The sequence below is a fragment of the Trichoderma virens genome (assembly GCF_000170995.1).
Source record: "Trichoderma virens Gv29-8 chromosome Unknown TRIVIscaffold_6, whole genome shotgun sequence".
NCBI classification, from domain to species: domain Eukaryota; kingdom Fungi; phylum Ascomycota; class Sordariomycetes; order Hypocreales; family Hypocreaceae; genus Trichoderma; species Trichoderma virens.
This window is the reverse complement of record NW_014013743.1, coordinates 111,016-134,071: the sequence shown is the minus strand read 5'-3', so window position 1 is coordinate 134,071 and position 23,056 is coordinate 111,016. Positions and strand designations below refer to the sequence as shown.

Genomic DNA, 23,056 nt, shown 5'->3' with positions numbered 1-23,056 from the left:
TCTCAGGTTGAAGAAAATTACGGACTTGGTCAACGCATAGTGCACTAGTTGTTCAGGGGCAAGAAAGAGTCACACGAGAAGAACATATAGGTATCAAGTAAATGAAGTTGTGAATTGCACACTATTAATTACAAGCACACCACTTAGGCGGGTGGTTTTTGTTCGCTTCCTGCCAACTAGAAAGGAGAAATGCCAATAAAAAATAGGTAAAAAGAAAAAGAAGAGAGAAGAAAGAAAGAAAGAAAGAAAGAAAGAAAGAGAACAATCATGAAAAAAAAAATCGACAGCCCATTCCTAATTGTCCCAGAATTTCAGTCTCAAATGTAAACTTCCCGTGCTTTGCCCATTCCAAACACCAAAAAGCAAAAACAAAAAGCAAGTGTATGTTTTCATATCCCCCACTGTCATGGTATTCATATTACAGGTATCATTCCCCTCCAGATCATATGCAGTAGTGGCACAGGCGCTCATCAAATCAAAATGTAACAGGTGGTGATGATGTTGCCATGTCAGCAGGCCTTGCCATGGTTGTTGGTCTCCTCGTCCGAAAGGAACACCTCGTTTCGTAGACTGGAGAGGTGATCGACATGTCTATGGGGTTCCTTCTCCACGCGAGTACCGCGGCTTCGGCTCCTCATCCGTGGCGGTTGCTGGAAGGCTTCTTGGTTGGCGGGCGATGCATATCTGGAAGGGCAGTGCTCGCGACGCTTCTCTCTCATGCGGTTGTGCAGCATGAGTCTGTTTGCAGAGGACTTGACGGCAGGAGAAGAGGTTCGAGAAGTGAGGCTGAAGGGAGAGACTGATCGTCGACGAGACCGGCCCCGGAGAGTGCTTGATTCATCTGGACGCAGATTCTTGGAGTTGGGGATGTTGCGGTCACGTGTGCGTCCTCGGGAGCCATCGAGGTCCGTTGGAGGGACGACAGTCATCTTGATGTCGCGGAACGAGTCGCCGGGAGGTGCCATTGTAGGATGATGGCAGGTTCTGAAGTTGAAAGTGTGGTGGTGCAGCCGAACGACGAAAAGTTCGGAGGTGGAAGGGTCTTTTAGAGGAACGGGTACGAAGCGGAATCCGAGGAGGCAAGGGTTCAGTCAGATCCCGTGCGTCCGTCGCTCGCTTGTGCTGGGAAGATGGAGTCTGGAGTCTGGAGTATCTCGTACTCGTATGGAGGCGTGGCGTAAGGTAGAGCAGGCAGAGCAGGTAGAGCAGGCAGAAGAGAAGAAGACGAAGTGCTCAACCAGGAGCAGACGCGGGCAATATAAAGGCGAGTGTGGGGTGGTTCTGCCGGAGAGCAAGGGCAGGCGGCATGAATGAGAGCGGCACTATTAGAAACCGTGTTTCAAGCCCCCGCCAGCGATGGATTTGGTATGGAATACTCCGTAGAAAAGAAAAGAACACAAGTCAGTCGGTTTGACAAAGAAGACTCGACTCGCAAAGCCAGGGGTTGGCGGTATTGGTACTAGCCGTACGGAGACGGAGCACGAGAGAAACAATTTATAGAGTTCCAAGGTTCAATCTAGCTGATGCTCCATGCTCCAGGGTCTGACAGGGGGGCGAGGTGCTGTGCATCATCCCGGCAAGACGCCGCGGGGGTCACCTGAGCAGGCCGCCCAGCAGTAGCTAGCAGTAGCCAGCAGTAGCCTGGGGTGGCCAAGGGTGGCCTAATTAGCGGTGCTAGCGCTGTCGTGGTGCGGTTTAGGGCCTTGGGCGCCAATCAGAGGGGCTGGCCTGGGCTTCCGAGACGGCCGGTGCAAAGCCCGTGGACTTTTGATTCACTGATTGATTCACGACCACGAGCAAAATCCCAGTGTGAGGACATACAAACGAGCACATGTGCATGCCACGCAGCAGCTTGAGGGCATTGAAGGGCATTGACTGGTACAGCAACTGGCATGCAGTTATCCGCCTTTGATTCAATTCCTCTTTGTTGACAAACAATGCTGCGAGACTTGGGGTCGCTCCCCCCTGTCCTGCACCGTAATCGCATGCATGTGCCATCAATGCCATGCACACAGCACACAGTACAAAGCCAGTAAGTGCAGTGAATGCCGTTTGGCTGTGACTGACTGCAGATCGTGACACAATTCACAGATGCTCCAGCGTCAAGTCAGCCAACAGCGTCCCAATGCCGTCTGCCGACCAGCGCCACTCATCATAGCGTCACGCCGGCCTGCAAAACGACTTGATTCGACACTCGCTGCAAACAATGCGGCTGTGGCTCGCCTGCTGGCCATCCAGAGGCCGCAGCCAAAAGCTGCGGGGGCCAAGATTCATCAAAGCCTCGTACGCGGGGTGGAGTTTGGACCTCGAATTGGCTTTGCTGGGTGTTTGCTCGTGTGCCACCGCTCGCTGGCGCTTCTTGATTTTATCCGCGAGGCATCGAATTGAATCTCTCCCCGTCACCACCACCAGCCGTCTCCGTGGGCGCCATCACAACCATCCTGGCCAACTGGTCTGTGGCCATCCATTAGCCCATCAATGCATTGATTGCTGGCAGAGGTGGCGACGCACTACTGTACTGACGGGAAGGGGGTTGCTTGGTGCTTGGTCAGACTGTCAATGGATTGGCTCGAGTGTGACAGTGTCTTGAGTGTACAGTACAGTGTTATCGACGGGAGGGATCCAAGCGAGAGGCGGCAGACATCCCCCCGACCAAGCCCTTATAACCGGAACCTTGACACCTCTGGGCCCAAAAGACTGGATTGGCATTTGGGGGATTTCGGTTCCATCATGGCAACGGCTGCCACATCATCGCCAAGCAACCCAACCAGACGGGAATCGGCCGCATCATCTCCACTTGGAGTGAACTCTGCAGCCTCTGATGCTGTATTTGGTTGCTTAGCAGAGCAGTCAAGCTGCTTTGGATTGATAAGCTGATAACAGATGACCCAAGCCTGTTTTCTATTTTTTGCCTCGGCAGGCATCAGCACGTTTACAAAAGGTGGTTTGTACGTTGTACAGTATCTCCGGAGGAAGCGGCTTGGCTATAATTCTTGGGGGAAATGGGCATTCACACAAGCCTCAGCACACCATGTAGAAATCCCACGGTGGGAGGTACTGTATGACATTCAACAAATTATACGACGAAAATGAACGAATCCTTCCCAACATGGGATCGAGATGACCGGCGCTCCAAGACGTCAAGAGACAGGGACGATCAAACCTCAGCGGCCAGGATGCCATGATAGCTCTTTGAGCTAACGTTAGTGCAAGCTGGGGTTCACCGAGTTAGCTCCCTTGGCTCCTTGGAACGCAGGCACCCTTCGGTTGAGACTTGATGGCGCCACAGCGTACCATTAGCCAAAGTATGACAACTGTGATGGTTGACTTGACACAACAATGAGCCGGTTTGGCTGATTTCGCCTCCGCCTGCCCTGGTTATCGGCTGTTGAGCGACGCACCTCCCAGCACGTGCGTTGCATGACCTCGCCGGATAGATAGAATCGGGCCCCAATCGGCTACTGTACAAGAGCAAGAGGAGAACAGAGAGGAGAGAGGGCAAGTGAAGCTGCTTCTTGCGCCCGGCCGCGTAGCACAATAGATTGGATTCGGCAAACGAGAGCGTTAGCGCCCGTCTGGTTACGACGAGTGTGCCGAGTAAACAAGCATGGAACGATCTTGGTCACGCCCACGGCTTCCATTTGCCTTCTGTGTCAACGAAAAGAAAATTGGACTCCCTGGAAGCAGGGGCCAGGGAATCTAGCTTCAAGACACGGACTTGGCCGCCCAGAGATCCATCGAGCTGGCCCCCTTTTCCCCTGCCAATGTACTGTACTCGTATACCTGTTTACCTAGTAGACTGACAAAGTACTCGTACTGCAATTCCGCGCCATCGAGATCCAACAGAAGCTGTCCCGTCCGTACTCGTAATTTCGACGGAGCGCAATATGGAACTTCTCCGAGCATGTGATGATGGCGAACTTGCGAATTAATTTGGCCTAGCAGCTGCTAAGGCTTCCGTCTGCAGCAGGCCTCGTTCACGGGCTGTTGGTGACTCAAATGATACTCAGGCACATTGATTGGAATGAAACGCTGACCGGAGCTTTGGCCAGCTCTTGTACAGCATCTCGCAGCTTTTACAGTGGAGCCTATAGAAGAGCCGGCAGACTGATGCTGCTGCTGCTTCGGCCCCGGCTTTGCTAAATATTCCGCTTATAACCCAATATTGATCGTCAGCTATCAGCCAATCAAGCAGCGCATTCCTCTGTGGCGCAATTGGCTAGCGCGTCTGACTGTTAATCAGGAGGTTGGAAGTTCGAGCCTTCCCGGAGGAGATATGGCTAGCTGCTTGTATTTTTGCCAGTTTAGGTGTCTTTTCTTTGCTGTTCTTTTTTTTGCTTGTGACTCGACATATTGTCAATTGGTTGCTTGGCTCAACCAACCCAAACAACTACTAGGTACTAAGATGGCTGACATGCATGAAGACAATGACGCTCCACGACCAAGACCCTTATACTAGGTGTCTCTCATGCATATGCATGCACGTAACAAGATAACTGACAAACTGTTGTCATAGTCTCAATTATGTATTATGCCCTTGGCTTGCTTAAGCGACAACTGCTGGAATGAACATGCAAACTCTATCAACAACGACCAACACACTCGACGATATTACTGGGTATTTATAATGTATAGCCAAGACAGGCAGACAGATTGAACCTCACTGCCTCAGGCAATGAACTGCGGCTCAGTCACTGCCACCGCTAGGCAACCACTGCATCTCCCAAAGGCATCCATCCATTGTCCTTGAATACCTCCGCGATACAAGCCGATACACGCCACCCCTCGTCCAATCCGGCCAGCCTTGGCCCGTCTCAGCGCTTCCAGTGGCCACAGGATGCCTCCCTCACCCCACCGTCTCGCATCGCCCGCAGTCACGCGCTGCCCCTACTGGAGCTCATGGCCATGCCCGAAGTAGCCCGCTGTAGATTCTTGTATCGCTCTGAATGGCTGTGACTCGTCGTTTGCGCTGGCAGGCAGACGAGGCAACCACCGGGCTGTCAGCAACCAACCAACCAGCTTAAACCTTGGGCACAGAGCAACTGGAAAGTCCAGTCATCTGGCTGCCGTCGCTTTAGCAGCCCAGGCCGTGACTAACAGCAGTTACGTGGACGTGCCTTAAAAGGCTTCCCGCGGGCCGTGTAGCCACCGGTAAGGCATGTTAGCAGCTTAGCATTGCCTTGGGTACAGGGAGCTCTGCTCTTTGACTGACTTGTCATCGACACCTTCGTCATCTGGCCTTTTTTGCTTCTTCTCTTCGCACCTCAGCTTTTTTTTTCCCTCCTCGTAGCTATAACTTATTGACGTCCAACTAGCGCAGCTCTTTCATCGACTTGCCTGGCATCAATCGCTTCGTCGTCTTCATTAGCAGCTGGTGTTTCGCAGATATATGTAGTCATTGAACCTTGCCTAGCTTTCGGACCTTTGATTGAGGGAGCTTCCCCTTTGCATTTGGGAGCTTCATCGGCTCATCGTCAGTTCGCGCAGCCCAGAGCGGTTCGCCAATCTGGAGTAGCTCTCTGTTCTTCATCTCGTCATGTAAGTGCACGCTTTCCTACGATCTCGATGCGACAGGGAACACCTCGTCTGCATTGAATTCTCCTGTGGGATGCAAAATTGCTGTGTTACCTAGACGCTTTATACTTCTTCAACGCTACAACCAAACTTCTTCTTTGTAGCATGATGACGGTTGTCTTTGTTCTCTGTTCTGATGGATAGTTGCTAACTAGCATCATGCAGAAAAATGGACCACTATGCCAACGAGCCGTGGCCATCCACTACTCAAAGGACATCCAATATTATAGTACCCCAGGTAGCGCAAGGCCAAGCCAGTGGCAGCGACTCAGAATACAGCGACGAAGCCTTGGGAGGCGCTCGTGAGCCTGATCGCGGTCAAGGAGCGAGTATCGAAGCCAATTCCTATCTTGCCGTCCTTGACCAAGCAGCTCAAAACCCTCGTCTCGATACCTCGAGCTCGATAAACGCCCAGTACGACGCCGAGGTGTTCCAGAGAGAATCTCAGTGGACCATGGTTATGAGAGGCCTCATGTCCGAAGATTGTATCCAGTCGTCTCGCTTTGTCGAGGTCTGCAGGTTGCGATCCATCCGACAAGAGCTTAACGAGGGAGACACACTCGTCTTCATCGACTTCCCCGATCTTTCGCGTCGTCAACCGAGACAAACTGATTGCTATGGCGTGCCGTACACATCTCAACAGTTCCGTGTGCACTCGGAAAAGCTGCTCGCAACTGGCTCTGCCAAGTTTGCCGAGATGCTAAACCCGACGTACCAGTTTCGCATTCAAAGACGAAGAAAGCTGACCAAGAGTCTCCCAGAAGGCATCAAGTATGTTCTCGACTTGACGCCGCCGTCAGAGGGCGATGAGCTCGTCTTTCAAGTGACTCAGCTGTCTCTCACTCCCGGCACCATTAAATGGTGGGCTGCCAATGCCCTCCACAAAGTGAGCAACTGGCTGGTGTCTGGACATGACGACGTCTGCACATGTGGTCAGGCGCCCATCCCCGGCTGGGGGGTCCCAAAAGAAGGGGTGAAAGCGCAGGAACAAGATGGAAATTCCAACGAGGAGCCAGCGACCAACAGCAATAAGTCAGATAACATCAACGGCGAGGCAATAACCGCACCCTCACCGCAAACCTTGATTGCCAAACGGCTTCACGGGATCAACCGACCGTATGAGACGCCCAGTTACCGCAACATTCCTGACTACTGCCCCATACGCCACTGCAACAGCATCATCCGTCTCCTGATGATGATAGAGGGACACGACGTCATGCTCGACTCAGCAAACCGTGTCTGGACTTTGGTTGCCCTGGCAAAGATATTCGACTGCACGTCCGTCGTTAGAGATCCAGTGACCCAGTGGATCATGTATTTCGACAACACCAAGTTCATCGAAGTCCTCCCAGAAGAGGCACTGCAGATTGGCTTTACCCTGGAGCTTGTACAGGTCACGCAATGCGCTTTTCGAATACTCGTCAACGAGCAGGCCATTAAAGATGCCAGCACCGACTCAAGCCGCGATTTGAGTCGCGTCACCATTTTTGGAAGAAGGCTGGGCAGTTTAGACGATGAACTGCACAACATTGTCCAGCACGCTGCTCGTGCCCTTGTTGAGAGGGTGTCGTTGATCCCTGATACATTTCGAAGTCAATATAGCCTTGACTGCTGGATGGTTGAAGAATGGGTCAAGCTTCGGAAAATGGAAGGCATCCTCGTCGAGCATCGCTCTGTAGGAAGCAAGATGGGTTTGAATTCCCTGCGTGATTTGATGATGGATATGCAGAATACCATCGCAACCGCCTTCAATAAGTTGGAGACCAGTTTGGCGGAACGGCAGGCGCTTATCTCCATGGATACGGACCGAGCTACATATGTGTTACCCGACGACTATCAACTGCTCGAGGAAATCTTACCAGAACTGAATCTCACCCAGAAGCTATTGTGTCCCTTTATCTACCAGCAGATGGGCGAGATGTGGGATGCCAACGCCAGTCAATCCAAGTGGCTTAGTGCAGCAAATGGACTATCGACTGGGTCACTTAGGGTACAAATGGCCAAGGCACAGTATGCTCTGCAGAAAATGTTCTTTGCAACGCCAGAATTAGCGGCCATGGCCCCCTGGGAGGTGTCCCTGAGTTCTAATACTGTAGAGGATTTTATCGACGGGGCTAGCCCGTTTGTTGATCTGGACGTCCTCAACAGGCAGATTCATGATGCCATCTTGCCGTACACTAGCTCGTGGGTGCGGTTTGATATTGAGCCGGCGTTGAACATGACCCGCCACATGCTTCTCACTCTCGATAACAACGAGCTGAAATTCCTTCCGCTCTGGGCTGGAGGCTGCAATGACGGCACTGGAGGGGTGTTTGAACCAGAGCTTCCACCCGCTCAATGGGGCCCGAATGGGCCTGGGCCGGCCTATCACACTGGAATTACGATTCCCTCCACGTCCAGCGTCTCTGGTTCTTTGGTCAACGATTTCTCGACGATGAAAGTCAAGGGCAGCACCGTGGTTGGGTCGCTAGACGCCCAGGACAGCATATCGACTGTGTATGCACCCGGCCACGTTATTGCCGACAATGTCTCCGTTGCGTCCGAATCCTTCGACACGGATGGAGCCGAATATTATCAGGAAGCGAGGTTCGTAATCCCGGCAGAGCATCAGGACACTGGTCGGGCGGTGGACATGATGGTCGAATCTCTGCACTCGGACGCAGATACGGCGTCGGTCGTGACGGATAGAGAGACGGTGATGGGCAGCACCCACGATAGCAGCGATGACGATGTTATGAACATTGATGATCCGGTGGCTAATGTGATTGCCCAGAGCGATGAGAGCGATAGCGATGCGAGCACGTTAGAGGCGTGGGATGAATTATGATGAAAGACATGGAATTTTGGTATAAGATTCGGTTTGGTTTTATTCGTTTGGATTTTTATCGGGAGGGACAATATCATGGGAAATTTTGGTTATTTCGTGTCTTTTTTTACTGGCTTACAGAATGATTGGATGAACTTTTGCGATTGATGAGTTTACGAAGATGGATAGATTGACAGGACAAACTCACTCGATGACATTTTTTTAAATTTTAAGCAATGCAGACTACCTAGGTATGATGCAGTTCGAATAAGTTTTTTTTTTTTTCAATAGAATTTTTTTTTTTCCTTCCCTTTTCGTCTAGGTGTTCATTCTATAGTCGAGTATTATCTCTGTTGTCTAATTTTTTCATGTTCCATAAGTAATCGCCAACGCAGTGTGTTCCGCAAATCCGCTTCGCCCGTCCAATATCTCCAACCCAAAGCCAAAAAAAACAAAAAAAAAAAAAAAAACATGCAAATTTTCTCTTTAAACAAGAATAGGTATGAAAAATCATCATCACTTCCAACTCGTTTCAACAATTTCTTTGTTAGCCCCTCCCCCGTTCAGCCCATGTTAAGCGTATTTCCCGATCCTTTCCTGTTATCATCCGTGAAATCATCCCATTTCCTCGCCTTGTACGTCTCCCGATCAACAGCCTCCATGTCGTCCTCATCGACCTCCTGCTTCGGAGGCTCCGTGCCGCCGCCCTCGATGATGCCGCCCCGGCGTCGCTCCTCCTCGAGGTACTCGTCTATCGACATGGTGGGCAGATTGTGACCTGGGCGGAACACCCCCTTGGCGAGATCGGCGCGGGAGCCCACCAGGGTGAAGGGCTGGAGAGGCTTTCCCTTTGTCGAGAGCAATGGACCGCCGGTGCCGGGACGGAGCTGGCTGAGAGGCTGGTCGAGACGGAAGGACGTGTCTGTAGGGTCGTTGCCGGAAGCTTTCGGGGCGGCGGTTGGCGAGGGCGCGGATCGAAGCAGCGGCAGCTCGCGGTTGAGCGAGTCGAGCGCCTGGAACGTGTTGTGGACGGCGAACTGGATGCTGGTGAGGTGCACCTTGCGCACGAGCTCCTCGTCGCCGTGCTCGAGGTACCGCGGGTTGCGCTTCAGCGTCTCGAGCTTCTCCCGGAGCGCCTTTTCCGCCTTGAAATTCGCAATCTTGCCCTCTCTCTTCGCCGCCATGTCGCCCGCCACAGCCACAAACGCCTCCTCGTCGTCGCGATACCGCTCCAGCAGCTTGCCGTACGAGCCCGTCACCAGGCCATACCCATCCACCGCGCTCAAAAACCGCTCATACGAGGCCCTCGCCCTTGCAAGCACCTGCAGCCGCTCCTTGGGCGCCAGATGCGGCGTCCGCTGCACCAGCTCCGCCAAGTAAAAGTCCACCAGCAGATACGGCAGCGACGAGGTCGCCACGTCCTCGACGCCCTCGTTGGCCGAGAAGAGCGACAGCGCCGCGATCTGGTCGAGCGCCTGTGTGTACAGCTTCAGCGCAGCGGCGAGATCCTCTGCGTACTTGGGAGACGTGGCGCTGGGAGCTTCGTTGACCTCTTGACGCTTGTCTTCGGCGGCCTCGAAAACGGCGCGGAGGGATTGCGGCTCGTCGGACGAAGCCATGGTGGCTGGAGCTCGGGAGGTTTAAGTTCGAGATCGTATGGCGGAGATGTCGGGAATTATTTCAACGTCTTTGTTTTTGCTTTGGCGTCGTTGATGGCTATGAAGCTTGGTTGCGAGGTTCGGTTTGTAATATGGCGAGGGGTGGGTTTGCGAAAAGAGCTGCGGTGGAGGGCCAAATAATCGGCCCCTCCAAACAAAGGATATCGATAACGGCATCTCACTTGGAGACAAAAGAGCTTCGTTTAGTGGGATGAGTACTATTATAATGTATTATACACTGCAATAAGACAAGCTGCCTATTCTTCAGTATAAGCAAAGTCAATTATGTTCTTAAGAAGAAGCCTGTAAAATACTACATAAACCTATCATTTACCACATTCAGCCAAGGGCCAACCCTGTCTACGACAAACATTCATGTCAAAGAAACCTATGCACCGATAAATCCAGCCTTCAAAAGCAATACCATGAGTTCTCAACATATGCAGCTACGGCTCCCTGTTTCAATCGTCATCATCATCAACCACAAACGGGTCGTCGCTCTCCTCTTCCTCCTCGTCATCATCCTCGTCAATCACCATCGATGAGTCGTCATCAATGACAACCTTTCTATTCGCAGCCGCAGCCCGTCCGGGTCTTGCTCGGGCTGCTGGCCTTGGAGCAATCGACTCATCAAACTCATCCTCTTCAGCATCGGAGTCGTCCTCCAATGCCTTCTTCTTCGCGGCATATCTCTTCGCAGCTGGTGACAGAGTCGAAGCAGTAGTTGCAGCCTTGAGGGCCACCTTGGTCTTGCCCACTAGTTTGTTGACCGGTTTGCTCTCTGTTTTGCTTTCCGTCTTACTCTTTGCTCCCGTTGGCCCGCCACGTTTCTTGGCTGCCGTTAGGCCGGATGATGCCGCAGCCTTGGCCTTTGAAGGAAGCCCCAGGTCATCTTCATCGCCAGACGCTTCCTCGCCATTGCTAGCAGGCTTAAAAGGCGACGGCTTGGCCAACATCTCATAGTTGGTCTCGTCAGGGCTGTCGAAATCAAATGCTTTGGCTGATTTGGCCTTTGGTTTTGAGATTGTTCCAGAGCTCGTGTTGCCGTGGCTTGAGTCGGGCCGGCTCATTGTGTGCAGACTGAGTCGCCCGGCGGGTTCTCCAGACGGCTTGTCAATGCCCTTGACCAGCGCACCAACGTCACCAAGCATCTTGTCGTCATCGTCATCACTATCCGAGGAGGCGTCAAACAAGGTTCTGGCTTTGGAGGCCGCTGCTCGCTTGTTGCGAACTGGGACCACCTCTGGTTCCACTGATGGCGACAGCGAGAAGACTCGCAACTCAGAGGCCTTTGACCCCGATTCAGAGGCCTTGGAGTCAGAGGCCTTGGAGTCAGAGGCCTTGGATGTCGATTCTGAAGCCTTGGGCCGCGATTCAGAGGCCTTCTTTGCAGGAGCCGGTTTGCTCCGGCTGAGAGCAGCAAAATCATCGTCAGAAAAGTTATCAGACAATTCGACGACTTCCGGCTCCGATTCCTTCTTGACCTTTGGTTTGGCGCTAAACATATCGGCAAACCTCTGCGCCGATTTGGTCTCCGTCTTAACAGCAGGCGCCGCCTTCTTTCGACCCTTCTTCTCTGGCTCATACTCGTCGTCATCCTTGGCCTTCTTACCGCGACCACCACCAGCTCCTATCTTTTTGGATACTCGGCGGCCCATGCGACGAATGTTGGTCTGAATCTCTGCGCTGAGGGCAAGGTGTTTCTCCCATTCGGCCTCGAACGCGGTGAGATCTTCGCACCACAGATCTTTGTCACTCTTGGCCTCCAGCTCGTCATACTCAGCCTTCTTCCGCCGGATTGCATCCTTCAACTTCTCAAGACGTTCTGCGGTCAATGACCAAATTGGCATCTGGGAGAAGACAACTGTATTAGATATTTGCGGCATGATAGAAGCAATAGAAGGAGTTGGGTGAGTAAAAGGGGAGAAAAATCTCAAAACTTACCGAGAGAAGGTAGTCGAAGTCACGGGCGCTTTCTGCGCCTTCGTCATCTTCATCTTCCTCCTCCTCCTCCTCTTGAGTCTTCTTCGTGTTGTTATTCTTGACCGGGGGGAACGCCTCGTATTTGCGATCTCGAAGCTCTTTGACGAGGATGGCCTTCTTCTTCTTGCCAACGATCAAATCACCGTCAATAATCTCTTGGATGAAACGAGCCTGGTTCTTCAACTTCCGGTGGTCGGCATCGTAGACGCTAAGCCAGTGGTTCTAGTGTAACGTATTAGTCAGTGGGAAACAGGAGTACAAATAGGTCATCCTTCTCATACCTTTCGCTTCAGATACATTTCCAGTCGATAAATGTAGTATTCCTCCAAGATATCCTCGACTTTTTCATACTTGCGAATCCGGCCACGAGTATCGAAAGCTACCAGGTTCGATGTTGCTACCTGCTTGGTGAGCTTGAAGCGCTCGAGCAGACCTTCTTCAAGAACCTTGGCCATGTGCTTCTCATCCACTTGAATCTCAAAGTGAACCGTCTTGTGGTCGTTGAATTCTTTGTAGTCCTTGATCCAGCTGGGGCCATCCACGCCGCTGATAATCTTCTCGAGACGAGCCTTAAAGTCATCAGTCCATACGCGGATGGGAAGCTCAGTGATGACCACCTCGTTCGCGTTCTGCTCATTCTGGTAGGCAATACCGTTGAACTTGTATCGATCAGGGCCAGCAGCCTCTGGTGTGCCTTTCCAGCCCCGGAACCAGGGAGTCATGGTCTCAAATGGCTTCTCTTCATCATCGCCTTCCTCAAGACGACCCATTCGTCGCTTCAAGTTCTTCACAACCTCCAGTGGGTGATAGTTGGGGATGGAAGTACTCCAACCCGTGCCAATACCGTCGGCACCGTTGATGAGCACCATGGGAAGGATTGGAGCATAAATCTCCGGCTCAATCTGCTTACCATCCTCATACTGGTGGCTCAGGTTTGGCTCGTCGAGGGAGGAGAAAATCGAGCGGGCAAAGGGAGACAAGCGAGTGAATGTATAACGGGGACTGGCAGCATCAGAGCCACCGGCAAGACGAGAACCAAAGTTACCGCTGGGCTCCAGGACATTGATATTGTTGGATCCCACAAAATCCTGGGCCAATCCAATGATGGTCTGCTGCAAAGAGACCTCACCGTGGTGATAGGCAGTCAGTCCAGAGACATAACCAGCCAGCTCCACAACCTTTTCGTCCTTGACCACGTTGCGCTTGAAACATGCGTAGAGCACCTTTCGTTGACCGGGCTTCAACCCATCAATCATTGACGGAATGGATCTTATGTTATCCGCCATGCTGAACAAAATGAGCTCCTTGTTCACAAAATCGCTATAACTGATAGTCTTGGAAGAGTGATCCAGGTATGTACCAGGGACAAAGTTACCAAGCCACTCCTTTCTTGCGTCAGCCTTCTTTTTGGAGAAGGCCAAATCGAACATGTCGGCCTCCTCTGGTTTCATGACATCGAATTCTTTCAAGTGCTCGTCCAGGTTTGTGAAATACACCTGGGCATCTTCGTTGCTGCTACTGCCCAGACCCTTCAAGTACTTGTAATGCCATCTGCTGATTTCACTGCCACGTTCTTCCTTCCACTCCTCATATTGGGGTTGTGTGAAGAAGGACTTGAGTCTCTGGGGCTTCTTGGGGTTGGGGCCCTGCCAGACTTTGACAATAGGCGTGATGAATTCTCGGAAGAAATCGGGAATCTGAAGCAGCGAAGGGAACTGTACTTGGAGGAAGTTGATGAGAAGACCCTTGATGTGGCTACCGTCGTGATCCTGATCGGCCATGATCATCAGGTGCCCGTAACGAAGGCTCTTTGTGTCCGTGTACACCTGCTTGTGCTTGAGGCCCAGGAACTGCTTGATGTTCTGAATCTCCTGGTTTTTGGTGATTTGGTCGATGGAGGCGTCTCGTACGTTGAGAAGCTTACCACGAAGTGGGAAGACACCGATGCGGTCAGGGTCAAGGATGGCTCGTCCAGAGACGGCCAGACCTTTGGCGGAGTCACCTTCGGTCAAGATGAGCGTGCACTCATGACCACGCCTGGTACCTGCCAAGTTAGCCTCGACAAGTTTAGCATTGCTCACTCGAGAGCGTTTGTTGCCATCGCTCTTGGCCATCATCTTGTCCGCTTTTCTTTCGGCAAAGTCCATGATGTTTTTGATCGCGTCGGATTTGGCCACCTTCTTCAGGAAGTCCTCTCCTAGAACACACTTGCTACCAAACTGGCTAGCTTTGGTAGTCATCTGCTCTTTGGTCTGCGACGTAAACGCAGGGTTATCGACCAAGCAGTTGACAAAGATGAAGATGTGGTTCCGGAGATGTGCCTGCTTCAGGCCGTGGCCTTTCCTCAGCTTCGTCACCGCCTTGAGAAGATATGCTGTGATCTGGTCAGCGACATAGTTAACATGAGTACCTCCGGATGTCGTTGCGATCGAGTTGACAAATGAAACCTGCTGGAAGGTGCCATCTGATACAGTGAATCCAACTTCCCAGCGAGGATGACCCTTGTCCTTGTCGATTTCGACGGTACAGGTTGGGTTGCCGCCTTCCTCCATGCTCCTCTCCCCTGCAATAGACTTTGCATAGAGATCGCAGTATGCCTTGAAGTCCTTGATCTTGATAAGTTCGCCGTTGAGTTGAACTTTGACACCTCGCATTGTTCCAGCCATGTCGTAAACTCTTCGGTAGAGCAGCGCCTCAAGGTCGTCTGTAATGCCTTCTTCCATTCCAAACCGAGCGTAGTCTGGCTTGAAGGTGACCCGAACGAAATCAGATGACTTGCTAGAAGTTATTTTGGCCTTGTGCATGGTCTGCATGTTGTTGGTCCACAGCTGTTTGTATCGCTTTCCGTTCTCACTGTCCTGGCACTCCAGGGTGAATTCCGTACTGAATACGTTACACAGCTTTGCACCATAACCGTTTCGACCACCCACGGTCTTCTTCTCGTTGTCATCAAAGTTGGAACCAGCTAACAAATGACCAAAGATGAGCTCGGGAATGTAAACTTTCTCCTTCTCGTGCATGACGATGGGGATTCCCTTGCCGTTGTTTTCAACACTAATCTCGCCAGTAGCGCGGTCGATGTTGACCTTCATCATGTTCATGGAACTGTCACGCTGTTTGTTGTCGGCAGCGTTGACGAGAATTTCGTCAAAGATTTTGTAGAAACCAGGGACGTATGTGATGTTGCGATATTCCATCTGCTTCGATTCCTTGTTATAGACCCAGATTTGTTGATCTGTCTTTTCCACGGAGCCGATATATGTATCGGGACGTTTGATGATGTGCTCGAGCTGGGTCAGCTTTTGGTACGTTTCCGTTGCTGTCTTCTTCTTGGCGGCAGTCTTGGATTCGTCCTTGGGCTCGTCGTCGATGATCATGCTGTCGTTTTCCAGCTCTGCTAGAGGCTTGCTGCCCGACTTCTTAGGTGGAGCGGCCGTCTTCTGCTTCTTAGCGGTTGGCGGGGTGTTGGAGAAGCCGGATGAGGCATCCGGATCTTCGTCGTCTTCATCGCTTTCAACGATGGGGCGCTTCTTCGGCGCCGGCTTGGTTTTTAATGTGGTTTGCACCATTTTTTTGGCGGCTGGCTTTGCGGCAGCCTTGGCCTTCTATAGTAGACACGTTAGTTTAGTGACTGTGTGATGAACACACTAGGCAGGGCCGATGCAGGTGTGGAAGGAGAATGCTATTCGCAAGGTCGGTGCGCTGAATTGTGGTTGAAGGTGAGGGGGTTGAGTGAGCGTAGTCGAAATGTGAAGGGGGAGGGCGGAAGTGAATCGTTGCTGAAGCTACACGTGCCAAAGTGAATGGGGAGCGCAAGTTCACATCATCATAGCAAAGCGGCGCATCGCATCAAATCGCAGTGCAGCATCGATGCGGGTGTTGGGAAGCGACCAAGAGCAACTTACGGGCTTGGGGACATATCCTTCAGAATCATCTTCAATATTGAAGACGGAGTCGTCGTCGGAATCCATGGTCTCGGTGCCTCTCAACGGAGACCTGGCGCGAAATCGTAAGGCTACAGAAGATCGTGGGCGCACAAACAGGGTAGTCGGTAAAGTTGTCGACAAGGATGTTGCAAGGCTTGAGACACGCGGCTGTGACAAAGGAGAGTTGAGCCGAGTGACTGGGACGGCTCGCGAGCAGAGCCGCAGGTGAGATAAAAAGGGAGCGGTCGTGACTCGAATCGAATTAGAAAACGGCCCTGGTCACATGGAAAGGCCAGAGTAAAGAGCGATGCTGGTAATGGCGGTGATAATTTTTTGTTGTTGAGCCCCGCGTAAACAAATATCGATCCTTTGTTTGACGCGACCTGGCCATCGCCTTGTCGCAGAATTCCGAATCAGGACTAGCGCTGATCCGGTAGTGGAGCGCGTTTTTTCTGCCTGAGGCGCAAGTGACATGGCTGACCTATCAAGGTTCCCGGCGGTGAGCCTTGGGCGAGATGCGGCAGAGGTACCGCTTGACGTTCTAGAAGCCGGCTGGTACTTGCTCTGTAACCGAACCAAGTACCTTCTTCCTACTCCCACATTAGAACGTCCATCTTTCCTTGCTGCAAGTTCTATCATTTCATGTAGATTTATTTCGACTTTTCCTGCTACTAATAATAAAGAATCATACAAACGTTCTCGAGGGTTCATCGACAATAGCCGCAAATTTCCTTCCCTTTTTTGTTATGTCTTCATTCAATAAATTTTACGCCGTCATTGGATAACACAATATATGCAAACAGGACGAGCGTGTCTATTAAACTTTTATTACAGCATGACGACCGAAATCCAATGATCAAGCAATCTAGAGCATCATACCAAGGCATCTCAATCATACCAGAATCAATTTTTACACTCTGGAGATGATGCGGTACGGCATTCTGTGTTATTGGCCGTCATGCTTCTCTTACCCTGGAAATCTCACTGACCGGTTCAGCAAACATTAAAGCCTGCCCTCAGGTGACGGTGCTACTGTGCAACGAATCACGGCAGCAATTATCCTTCCCTGCCGGTTGGATAAACCTGGACCAGGAGAATCCCATTTCTGCCATGGTCAGCGCTTCAGAAATAGTTCGCTTGCATCGCCTTGCTAGAGTGATGGTCCTTAATTTCCGAAATTCCATTCGATGGAGTCGCTTCCCGACCAGCCTCATTGCCTCATCAGATTAGGGCCAATCAACCAGCAGTTGCCGGTGAAAAATTGATCCCCGAATATGGAATACGCTCTCAAACACCGTGGAATGGGACCTCACGGCCCAGGTATGGAGGCGGTTCCGTGCAGAGCACAGGGCGTTTACATTCTAAATTATGCAAACATCCGTTACAGCTTCATTTCTATGGCAGAGAGTGAATACGGGAGAGCAAATGTCATTTCCTTCGATGTCCCGTGTACCACTTGAATACTGTGTCATGATCTGAAACCCTCTACTGGAGTCTCTGTTGTGGATGTAGATGGATCCTTGTGCCATGGCAGTTACATTTCCATGCGAGCATGAACCTTTGATTGGTATTCTACGGCTGATCTTCTCGTTAGAATCTTCCTGGTTTCAAACGGTGAAGCTGCTAATTGAGAGGTAGCCCGTCCAACGCCCTCGTCCGTTTGCCACAATATCCTTGCCTAGCCTTTAAATTGGCCGTCAGCCTCTGCCGAAGCGTGGCATTCCCGCCAATCTTTCCGCCTTCCACGTTCCATTACGTGATGACATGAGGACAAATATATATAGACAGTGCAAGGAACTGATGGTTGCATGCCGAGCTATCGGGCCGTGACAACCGGCCTGCTTATCCATGCTAACAAGTGTTGACAGGTGCCGTGGGTATACCATCAGACTTGACTCGAGCTCCTTGAGCACACTACCCCCGATGCAGAATCGTGCTGGAGAGCTGCATGAGTCTTCTAATGCATCTGCTCGATGCCGGGGCTTTGTGCAACAAAAATGACATGCACCAGCTTGACCTGATGAGAGTCGTGCCTAGCAGAGTAAAGCTAGGCAATGCTCAGATGATATGGTAGACGTTCCTTCTTATTTTCGACTGCTTCTTTCATCGCTGATGGATCAATTGAACCTCAAATATGACACAAGGAAGAGGTTTCTTTTATCTGCTTTTTTTCCAGCTCATGCTCCTTGCCACTAAGAAGGATTCACGAGGTGATTAAACTTGTGCATCATCGGAGAATTTCCCCGAATCTGTACGCACATACTTCTCTGCTTTGGCCATAAGTTGGATGGATCTTATACATTGCATGTAAACCACTAACACTCCCCTATCTGTGAAATTGGATCAACCGTTGGTTAAAAGAGGAAATCATCCTGGTTGTTGGTACATTGACTTGTGGGCTTCGCCATCAACAAGCCGGTGTAGATTCTGGTCAGGATTCGCCCGCAATGGCAACTCTACTGCTCTCATTATGGGCTAAATTCATCAGAGGAAAGAATAAAGTTGCAGATAAGATTTTCTTGCATGATATGAATATCTGAAAAAGCGGACACTCGAACCATATGATGCCGCGTCCCCAACACGTGGCTGATTTGAAGATGTCCTGTCATACTTGGAGATATGTCAACGGATAGCTGGAACACAGGCCGGCCTCTTACGCTTTCCCGTGCTTCGTCAAGGCCGAATTGGACTGGGAGAATAGCTGACTGGTGATGCGGCCAGTGCAACTACCCGTACCGATAGCCGCTTCTTGTCAACGGACAAAATATGGCATTCAAACAGGTGACTCTCCTGTTATGCATGCGGCAGCTGGTCCTTGCGTTCGTCGAACCCATTTGCTCTTCTAAGCGATTTTCCGGAATGCTTCATCTAGAGTAACGTCGTCTTTCACTCAACATGACGGTTGTCTGCAGTGGTAGCAGCGTCATTAAGCTGAGATGGCAGATGGGCATGCCCTCGAGGGTGTGTCTGAACAGAATTACGTCCAAGTGCCACCGCCGGCTAGATTTGGAGCACAGACATGACAATGTCCTTTGCGCTTTTGTAGCTGGGGGACGCTGTAGCGCATATCCCCTTGATTTGTCTGCTGGAAATATGAACCAAGAGCTGGTAGGATCTGGACAAGGGCTCAGGACGCCATCTCCTACCTTGAAATATACAGCTTCTAGATGGTACTCATTAGCACCAACAGGATGCGGCCCGTTCACTGAGCTTAGTGATAACCCATCTCAAACGATCAAAACGAATCGGATCTACCTATACTTACCAGGGTACGCACAGAACTACCTTTTACAATTAGTGGCGAGATAATCTGGGTTCTCATCTCCTGGCCCACCAAATTGCTCCGGGATCCCGGGGTCGAATGCGGAGTGCTTCGGACATTCAGTCCGTAGTGGGTATTTGCAAACGCAAGAGTAAGAGACTCATGCGTGTTGGGAGATAGAATCCGAGCGCCTGAATCCGGAAACTCCATTCCGGAAGCTTGGGACGCAAACCTCATCCAAGGAGCACCTGATCGGCGGCCGCACCGCTGACTGTTTACGTCTTGATCCCCGCAGCTTCTCTGTGCCCCGGATTTGTGGCCCCTTGTTGACAGACAAGCAATCCCAGATCGCTTTCCTGCGCAGATGGTACATCAGAAGTGACTGTCCTTTCATTGCTGTTTGCCAAGCTAGGGAGCCTGAGGCGCTGGGAGTCTCCTTCGACTGCTCTTTTTTACCGCTGATGAATCACCTGGAGCTATATCAAAACCACACACTACATCCTCTGTCCCATTTCCAAGAATAAGGCTACCACTTGCAAGACTTTTGTTTCATGCGTCTAGGCTTCTGAATGGATGGTTGCGCTGGTCCTGCATCCAAGCCATATCATATGATGTCTACAAACGGTGGGCACAAGATGCTACCTCTGCATTCCATTTTGAACCCTGCCTTCTCTGGGCAGCCTATGGTCGGTTTACGACGGTCTGATCCTGTGTTGGCATTACCATCAACAACATTACCGACGAAAGCACCACAAGCGACGACACTGGTATCGCCACCTGCTCAAAAGGCAAAATCACCAGGAAGCACCGACAGTATGCCCAAGCCGAAACCACAGGGGCTGGTCAATTTTGCCCCTTTTGAGGACGTCGATCCAGCGTCGTATCGAGAGGTTCGACGTTTCCAAGTCAGTCCGTTTGGACAGATACAACATAGTTACGACCACATCCCTTACAGCAGCTCAAAGAAGGACTTTTTCGAAAAGACGGGAAGAGAGAGCATCGAAGGTAAGGGTCGTTCTTCAGATGGAGATTGTAATTTTTGGCTTGAAGAAGGGGTTAACGAGACTTGATTGCAGCTTTCAAATATGAGTTTTGTTACAACGGGGCTAGCTACACCGTCATGTGGGACTATAATGTTGGTCTTGTTCGCATGACTCCATTCTTCAAATGCTTGGGGTACGCAAAGGTATGGCATTACATTTCTTCTCTATTTGTCATCTAAGCTACTCATTTGGATGCCCTACTGATAGCACATAGACCAAGCCATCGCAAATGCTAGATAGAAATCCGGGACTGAGAGATATATCGCCCAGCATCACCGGAGGCGCCGTGTCAGCTCAAGGTATGCCCAAAAAGAATCCAGTATCCGTATGAAACGCTCATGTCTTGTTTCTTCTTAGGATATTGGATGCCATATCCTTGCGCAAGAGCTATATGTGCGACCTTTTGCACCAGAATAGCGGGTGCATTGATACCGCTCTTTGGCCCGTCGTTTCCTTCGCAGTGTACTCCTTCTGACTCGCCCTACTACAACGAGATGGTGATCAGCCAAAGGATAATTATGGAAGCTACTGAGGATGTCGCACGATTTCGTTATGGACAAAGAAATCAAGTCATGAAGACTGTCGGTGGAATAAGTGGCCCTCTGGTACTTGGAGAGTCTCTTTTGCGCGGCAAACGGGAAATCCAAGCAACGCCCTCGTTTAGACTACCGTCGCGCCCCCAACCATCGCGTTTTCAACCCTTATTCACCTCGATTCCAGAGACTAGTTTCGACCAACATCCTATGGCAGTTTCGGCTCCGACTACAGCTTGCGAAGCCCGCGAGGTCAACCCATTTTCTCGAGTGAGCCAGACCGCCATTAATCCATCTGTTCTCGACCCTAAGCTGTTCCAACCACCGAGCTCTTTCTTCGATGCGTCACCCCGAACGGAGACGAGCGAATCTGAGAGACACCGAATTGGGAAATGGAGACCTAAGCGTCGTAGACGAGTCCATGATGATGCTGGAACAGCATATTCTCCCAACCCACCTATGGAAGCGTACGAGGAGAGACGACCACAGCAGGAGCTGGAGCACTTCAGAGCAGCCGCAGCACTGTTGAGTCTTCGTAGACAGCCTCAAGATGCAGAATATTCCTCTGCGATAGTCGTGGAGGCATCGGATGACGACTTTCCTGAGCGGCGTCACCAGAAGAAACGACCAAAGGCACACTCCTTTTAACAGCTGGATGATCTTGGTTGGGCAACAGGGGTATCGCTGGGATTGGGGACTACTACTTCGATCATCCATCTATGTAATGCTCATTTTTAAGATACCCGCAAGGCTGGCGCTTGCAATCAGATTGTTTTTTGGGTCATCTTTGGAGAGGTGTTCTGGTTTCTCAATTTTTTTTGTATTTTTGTTCTCGTCAAGATTGACATGATGTAGGTAGTAGTATCAATGTAGGTTGAGCTTTTCTACTCTTTTTTTTTCTAACCTCGAATTTACCATTCGCACGTATAATCTTGACCCTCCTCTCTCCCATGATACCTTTCTTTGGGATATTTTTGAAACGCCATGTCCAAACCAATGTCTTCGCTGAAATTATCATCACAGCACATCACTTCCTCTCTCCTCTCTCCGCTGCCCTCTTCTCCTTAAACTCCTTGACCCATCCCTCCGCCTTTGCAGTCGGCAGTACAAAAATCCTCACTACTTCATCCACAACCTCGACTTTGCCGCCACTCAACACCTTCAACAAAGGCACCTTCTTGCCCATCTTGATTAAACCGCCTTCTTTTGTCTCGATATAACACGTCACTCCCGCAAGAGTATACTGTCCCTCTTTGTCCCACGGCAGCGGGAATATATAACCTAGATGATCCTCCAGCGAATGCGTCTCATGAAAGGCCTTGATAAAATCAGACTCCAAGTGAAGCGGATACAGCAACACCGTGGGGAACGCCAGCTCAGACGAAGGATCGTCCTCATCCGGTAGCAGTCTCACTTTTGCGTCCTCCATCTCCGGCGGCTGCTCCGTCGTTCGCATCTTTATTCCTCTTGCTGCGATGGCCGTCTTGAGGAGCAGTGCCCGGCGCTGCTTCTTCGCTTCTCTCTCCGCAGCCTTGCGTTTCAGCTCGTTCAGCGTCGCAGCACGCTTAATGATGCCGTCTGCAACGCCTCGCAGCGCCTTGTTCTCCGGCTCAATCGCCAGCCCCCTCGCGCACACATCATCAGCCTCCTCAATACGATCCACCGCCAGCAGCGCCTTTCCGCTACGATAGTACGCCTTGACGTTGTGTGGGTTCAGCCGCAGCGCCGCCGCGCAGTCGGTCCAGCAGCTGCGGTAGTTTTGCATCTCCAGATGGCACGCCGCGCGGTTCACATACATGGCCTCGAGCATCTCCTTCTGCTGCCGGATCTCGTCCTCGGAGTCCGGCTCCCCGGTCTCGGGATGCTTTGTGATTTCGCCGTGGGCCCGTTTCCGCTCCTCGACGAAGAGGACCGCAATACCCTTTCCGTAGAACTCGCTGGCGTCTTTGTAGCCCTTGACCTTGAAGCACTCGTTGCCGCGCTCCTTGAAATCGGCGGCATTCTCCAGCGCCGTGCCTTCGTATGCCAGGGCCTGCAGCGCAGCGATGTCGTCATTCTCCTCCATCTCCGTCATGAACAGCGGCGACTTGTTCAGGTCTGCGAGCACCTCCTCTGCCGTCTTATTGCGATTCAAGGCCAGCTGAGGCGGCAGCGCAGGTCCCGTTCCATCAGTCGGCATCTGGTCGGCGAGGCTCATGGCCTGCTCGATTTGGTCTGCGAGCTGGTCGATGCTCATCGCTGAAACGGGCACACGATTTGGTTTTTTTCTAG

At 51.4% G+C, this 23,056-nt stretch overlaps 6 protein-coding genes across 6 annotated transcripts; 2 read left to right on the top strand and 4 right to left on the bottom strand.

Annotated features, from left to right (window-relative positions):
• Window positions 1-509: 509 nt before the first annotated feature.
• On the bottom strand, window positions 510-965 carry TRIVIDRAFT_60958 (uncharacterized protein; the record flags this gene model as incomplete). The annotated part of the gene is made up of 1 exon (XM_014100918.1): window positions 510-965. The coding sequence occupies one exon, from the start codon at window positions 963-965 to the stop codon at window positions 510-512; it is 456 nt and encodes a 151-aa protein (XP_013956393.1).
• Window positions 966-6,034: 5,069 nt separating this feature from the next.
• Window positions 6,035-8,401, top strand: TRIVIDRAFT_28763 (uncharacterized protein; the record flags this gene model as incomplete). Its single annotated transcript, XM_014100917.1, has 1 exon — window positions 6,035-8,401. The coding sequence occupies one exon, from the start codon at window positions 6,035-6,037 to the stop codon at window positions 8,399-8,401; it is 2,367 nt and encodes a 788-aa protein (XP_013956392.1).
• Window positions 8,402-8,943: 542 nt separating this feature from the next.
• Window positions 8,944-10,080, bottom strand: TRIVIDRAFT_179542 (uncharacterized protein; the record flags this gene model as incomplete). The annotated part of the gene is made up of 1 exon (XM_014100916.1): window positions 8,944-10,080. One exon carries the CDS (start codon window positions 9,997-9,999, stop codon window positions 8,944-8,946), a length of 1,056 nt encoding a protein of 351 aa, XP_013956391.1.
• Window positions 10,081-10,499: 419 nt separating this feature from the next.
• Window positions 10,500-15,992, bottom strand: TRIVIDRAFT_28551 (uncharacterized protein; the record flags this gene model as incomplete). The annotated part of the gene is made up of 5 exons (XM_014100915.1): window positions 10,500-11,235; window positions 11,335-11,888; window positions 11,983-12,243; window positions 12,303-15,626; window positions 15,927-15,992. 5 exons carry the CDS (start codon window positions 15,990-15,992, stop codon window positions 10,500-10,502), a joined length of 4,941 nt encoding a protein of 1,646 aa, XP_013956390.1.
• A 3,828-nt stretch (window positions 15,993-19,820) lies between these two features.
• On the top strand, window positions 19,821-21,433 carry TRIVIDRAFT_60962 (uncharacterized protein; the record flags this gene model as incomplete). Its single annotated transcript, XM_014100914.1, has 4 exons — window positions 19,821-20,214; window positions 20,286-20,395; window positions 20,467-20,551; window positions 20,610-21,433. 4 exons carry the CDS (start codon window positions 19,821-19,823, stop codon window positions 21,431-21,433), a joined length of 1,413 nt encoding a protein of 470 aa, XP_013956389.1.
• Window positions 21,434-21,812: 379 nt separating this feature from the next.
• TRIVIDRAFT_29631 (uncharacterized protein) lies at window positions 21,813-22,964 on the bottom strand (the record flags this gene model as incomplete). Its single annotated transcript, XM_014100913.1, has 1 exon — window positions 21,813-22,964. One exon carries the CDS (start codon window positions 22,962-22,964, stop codon window positions 21,813-21,815), a length of 1,152 nt encoding a protein of 383 aa, XP_013956388.1.
• Between the last annotated feature and the right edge of the window lie 92 nt (window positions 22,965-23,056).